The 6,665-nt window shown below is 40.8% G+C and overlaps 1 protein-coding gene across 1 annotated transcript; it reads right to left on the reverse strand.

Annotated features, from left to right (window-relative positions):
• Nucleotides 1-1,894: 1,894 nt before the first annotated feature.
• Nucleotides 1,895-6,665, reverse strand: lipt2 (lipoyl(octanoyl) transferase 2). The gene is made up of 5 exons (XM_080427907.1): nucleotides 6,301-6,665; nucleotides 5,298-5,385; nucleotides 4,240-4,521; nucleotides 3,746-3,983; nucleotides 1,895-3,452 (listed from the first exon to the last, which is right to left on the reverse strand). The coding sequence occupies exons 1-5, from the start codon at nucleotides 6,367-6,369 to the stop codon at nucleotides 3,449-3,451; spliced, it is 681 nt and encodes a 226-aa protein (XP_080284033.1). The 5' UTR covers nucleotides 6,370-6,665; the 3' UTR covers nucleotides 1,895-3,448.

Below are 6,665 nucleotides of genomic sequence, written 5' to 3' on the forward strand. Positions count from 1 at the left end.
TTCTATTATTACAAAACATACATTAATCACTTCAGCCCCACCCTATATATACATTGCGGTAATTTGAAAATAGCAGATCCACAAGCTCACAATGCATCACAAAGCGACGCATTGTGAACTTGTAGATCTGCTATTTCAAAGGATTCGTATACACATTATATGAAAACTTGTTAAATGGGACATTCTGCATAACGAGTACTTTCTACTTTGGGTAGGCTACTTTAAGTACATTTTGACACCAATACTTTTGTGCTTTTTACTAAATGTGAATACTTTTTCCACCACTGCAACCCGGCGTCTCTATTTTAGACTTTGTCGTTACAGGCCATAATAAAAATAAAAATGTAGGTTAACATGAATAGTGTTGCGTTTATCTTTACAACACGTCCCTTTTAACATACATAAAGACTACTACGGTTGTCAAAGTGGGTTTTATTTTGTAAAGCATGACCGGAAATTCTGTGTTTTTTCTTAGTAGTTGACGTGACACTAACCACTAACCCAAACAATCCACAAGGGGGCATTGTTTAGTGGGGCTAAACGCACACAAAAAGAAAAGCATCATATTCTGCCTAGTTTCTCCATTAAGATCATTTCAGCTTTCCAGAAAGATACATAAACACAATAAACACACTAGTATGTGAGTGCTCTGAATGGCAGCTGTTATTATTAGGGCTTGAATATAATGCAAAGAAACAAAAATCTCCTCAGTGGTGGAAAAAGTACTCAAATGTTTTACTTAAGTAAAAGTATCAATACTGCAATGTAGAAACTAGAAACACTCTTGTGACAAGTAGAAGTCCGGAATAAAAAATTTACTTGAGTATAAGTACAAAGGTATCGGCAATTAAAAAGTATTCATTCTGCAGAATGTCCCATTTCACAAGTTTTTAAATGTATAAAAATCCTTTGAAAATAGCAAGTAAATGTACCTAGTAGATACTACAGGATTTAGGATCAGAAGGGCCTGATCATCATGGTCTGCTGATGGTTTCCATCATCACTGATCAAAGCTGTGTAACTGACAGTTCATTCAATCTCTCCAACATCCCTTCTATCTGCCGGCTGACATGTTCACTTATTACATTTTAATATATTTAAACATAATAAGTGATGCTCCACTTAAGTGTGTCATGATTGTTCATGCAGTCAGTGGTTCTTAAAACGTTTCAATTTCCCAGTTTTGTACGCTGTATGCCACTCACCCCCATAACTCTGAGTGTGTACAATCAACTGTACACTCAAGAGTTACAGACCCGTTGGTTCATAACCGGTTCCTAAATATCAATAACACACTATTTAGCCTGTCGCACTTGACGACCTTACAGGCATATGCAAAGGTTAAAATGTCATTTAGATAGCATGTTATGTAGACAGATGCCAGGTCATTTGTTGACCAGGCATCTTATAGTGTGTATAGTATCAATGTACAGATTATTTATTTTTTGATATTATACTGTTTAGACTGATGACTGCATTTTCATGTATTACCTCGTCCTTGTGTTTACCTTTCTTACTGTAAATCGCTCTGGATTACAAGCGTCTGCTAAATGCTTAAATTGTAATACCTTTGAACTTGTAAGTCTAATTGGCTAAGTGTGTTTCTGCTAAATACCAAAATTGTTCTAAATGGTAAATTATATTGGTTCATTCATATTCTACATACATTTCAGTTCATATTATGCATATAAATTATACATAAACATTACCTTACCATCCAGACATTCGTCAAAGGCCCGGCGTATATGAGTTCAGGCTGGTGGTTGGATATCGAACATAACATAACGTATACAACATAGACAAGAAAACAGCATTTGATCAAGACTTTAATTGAATAAATAAACATTAACTGTCTTTACATCACCCCCTCACCCTGGATAAAGAAAGTCTGGGGATGAGACAAATGTATATCTTATATACATTTATAAGAGGAAAAGACAAAGATTGTAATGATATTACAAGCTGCTTTCATGAACACAAAACACATTTCAAGACATCTGTTTGGCAGCGAAAACACTTTGTTACATCACACTTCACATCCAAAACAACACAAACAACCCACTGACCACTTCCTGAAACAAAATATTATGACACATTCAGAGGTAGGCTGGTTGTTTGACACGCTCTCTTATCCAGAGAGACTGGGAAATACAGGGAAATACACATAGTGATCAAAACATTCTTACATTCATCAACACTGGTTTTATTTCCACGATTGGAAATTCCGTTTTTCTTAGTTGTTGACTTGACATTAACCCGACATTAACGCTCCACAGTAGAGATGTTCAGTAGAACCAAACAAAATTACCTCAAAAATGTCTATAAAAGGGCTGAACGATATAGGAAATAACTGACATGTATTGCAATAAAAAAAAGCAGGATTTATATTAGTTTAATCAGATGTATGCAGATATGCATATATTTAAACTTCAATAGCTCCATTTGGAAATAATTTCTCATTCTCGCAATGATCAGGGTTATTTTAGATGGGGAAATAAAACAGTAGATAATACAGAGTTAATACTCTGGTGGTTGACTCAGTGTGACACCTGTTTGAACGAAGGATGTGTGTACAACACCAGTTAATATACTGTTTTACAAATTTTTTTGTCATGAAAAATGCAAACCTTGCTAGTTTTCATTTTCGATCAAGAAGTGAAAGTGACGACTGGCCCAGTTTGCCTTAGCTACATTGTATCTTTTGCAATGTCAATGCTGCAACGACATACTGTGCATGCCAGAGAGAGAGAGAGACCGTAGCGCCTTGCTAAAGGACATCTCGACAGTGGTATCTCTCTAACCCTGTGTTAGTGTGTTAGGGAGTGTCGCTGACTCGCCGTTCTAAAATTCAGAGCGCTGTGCTCTGGGAGCGCTCAGAGAACACTCTGACCACTCTGACTGAAAAGCTGGGTTGTACCAGCATCTGAACATTGCTAGCAACAGCAAGTCATTGTAAAATGTGATGGTTGTGGCTTCTTTGGTACTCTAGAGTATTCAACAGAATACAGAACAGTATCTGGCTACAGCAGAGTCAGTACTGCTGTACAGGGCCGAGACATGGACGCTCACAGTACAGCAGGAAAAGGCCCTGGATGGCGTCTACACAAGAATGCTACGAATGGCACTTGATGTCTCATCATGGGAGGACCACATCAGAAACATGGGCCTCTACGGAGGCCTCCTGCAGGTCACGGACAAGGTCAGAAGGATTAGGCTGGCTGGGCACTGTGTCAGGCACCCAGAACTGGTGGAGAACGAACTGACACTGTGGGAGCCAACCAGAGGCACAGCTAGGAGGGGAAGGAGGTGCACCACCTACGTAGACACACTGCGACATGACCGGGGACCCAGCAACACTGCAGAGCTCCAGACGCTGATGCTGGATGGGAGGGAGTGGAGGAGTTGGTGTTGTCTAGTCCACACCCTCACATCACATCAAATAACGCATCTACCTGTAACACAGGTTATTATCATTTATACATGGGATGAATAAACCTTCATTTGGATTCATTTTAAAAGATGAAAATGGCTACAGTAATGAACACTATTATTAAACATATTAAAAAGGTATTTGAAGGCATGGGCAACTCGGTTCCTAAACTAGAAATAGGCAGATGCACAATTAATCACTCCAGTCAATGAATGACAAGTGTGGTTTGTATTTACTTTAAAGTGAGACAGAAGTGTAATGTTGAAGGTATTTTTGATGTGGAGTTTTAAATGGAAACACACTTTGTGAACTTACTGTCCATTATGGTGTTCCTTCTCTTGCTCCAGTACCTCACAGTCAAATTGTTCTCCGAAGGCCTCCAGCAGGTAGGGAGCGCCCTCAGCGGGAGTCACGGTCCTTCCCAGCTCAGTGCTCAGAGACGTCACTCCTTTGCCCTCGATCCCACAGGGCACAATGTGCTGGAACCAGGTCAGGTCAGTGCTACAGTTCAGAGCTATGCCATGAGACGTGATGTACCGCCCACAATGGATCCCTGTAACACACAACACAATACATGCAATTCAATACATACAATATGATTTTAAACTGGTGTTGACTGGCTGTGGTTGGGGACTGGAAAGGAGGGAGTCCACTTTCTGTTGCGCTTTAGGTTTCCCCTAGGCCAGGGCGTTAACAAGCACATAGATATTAAATTAACCTTTGTTTAGACAGTACCTATAGCACATAGATATTAAAGGAACCGTCAGTAGCTACCTATAGCACATAGATATAAAAGGAACCTTCAGTACCTATAGCACATATCTTGTTGTCTCCGACCCAGACTCCGGTGTGTGGGGACGTTGAGGCCTGGATGCCGAGCTTTCTGCAGAGTCGTATGACCGTCCTCTCCAGTTCACACACGTACCAGCGCACGCTCTTCTTAAAACAGGCCAGGTGCAGGATGGGGTAGCACACCAACTGGCCCGGCCCGTGGAAGGTTATGAGACCGCCACGGCTGGTACGCACAAACTCTGCACCGAGTTGTTTGAGCCTCTGTTCCTCTTGGGGAGGGTATGGAGCCTGTCTCAGACCTAGGATAATAATAAGGAACTTTATTTGTTATAGCACCTTTCATGCAAATCATGCAGCTCAAAATGCTTACATTAAATCTGAAATCCATGACTTTTATCATGACCTAACCAGGATTAGAGCCCAGGTCCCCTGCGCAAGCACCGAAATGTTTACTGTTGAGCTATAACAGAGTTTCATGCAATACCTCTTGTCAACCAGTAGGTGTCCTACCTGACCACAAAATCCAAATGTCTCACTATAGGAGAAGGGAGACCACCTCCAACACTGCAGTTGTAGTGATAATACAGATTGTTTAAAATAATGCTTTAATCACTTAGGAAGTTGTGGATTGCAGCTTTAAGAGATACATTGTAGCAGCAATAATAAACAACATAGACATAATAAAGAATAGCAGCAATAGAGAGAGTAAGAAAGAAAAGAAAAGAACGTACCGTAGTTGTACGTACCGTAGTTATAGCACAATGAGGTCCTTGAGTGTGCTGTGTGTGCTGTGTGTGTGCTGTGTGTGTGTGTGTGTGTGTGTGTGTGTGTGTGTGTGTGTGTGTGTGTGTGTGTGTGTGTGTGTGTGTGTGTGTGTGCGTGCGTGTGTGCGTGCGTGCGTGTGTGCGTGTGCAAGGTTCCTACTTCTAAATGTTATCAACATGTATGTGGGTGCTGCATGCACAGTACTGTATGTGTAGTAGTAGGTACAGTACATGTACAGTGTTTGTGTGCAGTCTTGACTCAGACTCTAAACTAACACTTGACTTGTTTACTTGTAGTTTGATGAGTTTACCTGTGGTGTAAACCGGAGGATGTTCACATAACAGCAAAACGTTCTTCCCTCCTCCATCCAGATGCTGTCTAATGTAGGACTGTTGGACCTGCAGAATACATGTAGGGGTACAAAGGATCATCGAACTCATCAATGACGATCATGACAAATAATCTGTTTGAATAAAATAATACATTTTTAAAAATACAGCAAATAGCCAATAAAAATATTGTGAGCTTGTTTTGTCGATCGGCTATGTTCTGTATTTGTATACATGTGTAAAGGTAGCTCCATAAAGAACCTCTCACTCCGCTATACAGCTCCGAGATGAGGTTCTATGTCGTTACCTTCCAGAATCGGGTATACGTCCGCCAAGGCTCCGCTGTTTACCCTTTTGTATACGTCGTATCCCAAAACTAATGGTAGATTCCAAGCCGCACGGATGTTTAAAGTTTGGAACGGAATGGAAAATTTTAGGAACGGAGCGAAACTACCCATTTAAATCGCTTATTTAGTCAGCCTGTGGCCATGTTTCCCATTGTAGCCAAACCGGGAGCAGTACTGGCAGCGGACGTAGGGGGGTTTTCCGGGTTGAATGGGAAACATGGCCACAGGCTGACTAAATAAGCGATTTAAATGGGTAGTTTCGCTCCGTTCCTAAAATTTTCCATTCCGTTCCAAACTTTAAAAATCCGTGCGGCTTGGAATCTACCATTAGTTTTTGGATACGACGTATACAAAAGGGTAAACAGCGGAGCCTTGGCGGACGTATACCCGATTCTGGAAGGTAACGACATAGAACCTCATCTCGGAGCTGTATAGCGGAGTGAGGTTCTTTATGGAGCTATAGTGTAAAGGATGTATGGCGTGGTATACAAATACAATAGGGCTGAAGTGGTTACTCAGACTAATCGATTTGTATATATATACCTTTTTTTTAAATGTGCTTCTTGATTATTCAGTTTATCAAAAAAGTAATCAATAATCAAGAAAATGATCAATAGTTGCAGGGAGGCAGCCCTACCTGCAGAGCACTGGAGTAGGACTTCAGACCCAGGTTGACCACCTCCACCACCGCCCTGCCTTTCAGCATGCTCACTACTGGTTGTAACCACTGCTTTACTACTGGTTATAACCACTGCTTTACTACTGGTTATAACCACTGCTTTACTACTGGTTACTAGCCTACTGGTTATTAGACTACCACTGATAACTCTCTCCAGACAGAATGTTGTGCTCACTGCTCACGATTTTCAAATGCTTCACCAACACCAGAAATTGTTTTTAAATGAATATGTCTAATAGGTTTAATGTTTTACATACACACACTCGTGTGTCAACACAGAAGGTTTAAATGAATGCAACTTGAATTGTTATTCAACTGCACAA

Source organism: Gymnoscopelus braueri, assembly GCF_963280865.1.
Source record: "Gymnoscopelus braueri genome assembly, chromosome: 5".
Taxonomy (NCBI): Eukaryota; Metazoa; Chordata; class Actinopteri; order Myctophiformes; family Myctophidae; genus Gymnoscopelus; species Gymnoscopelus braueri.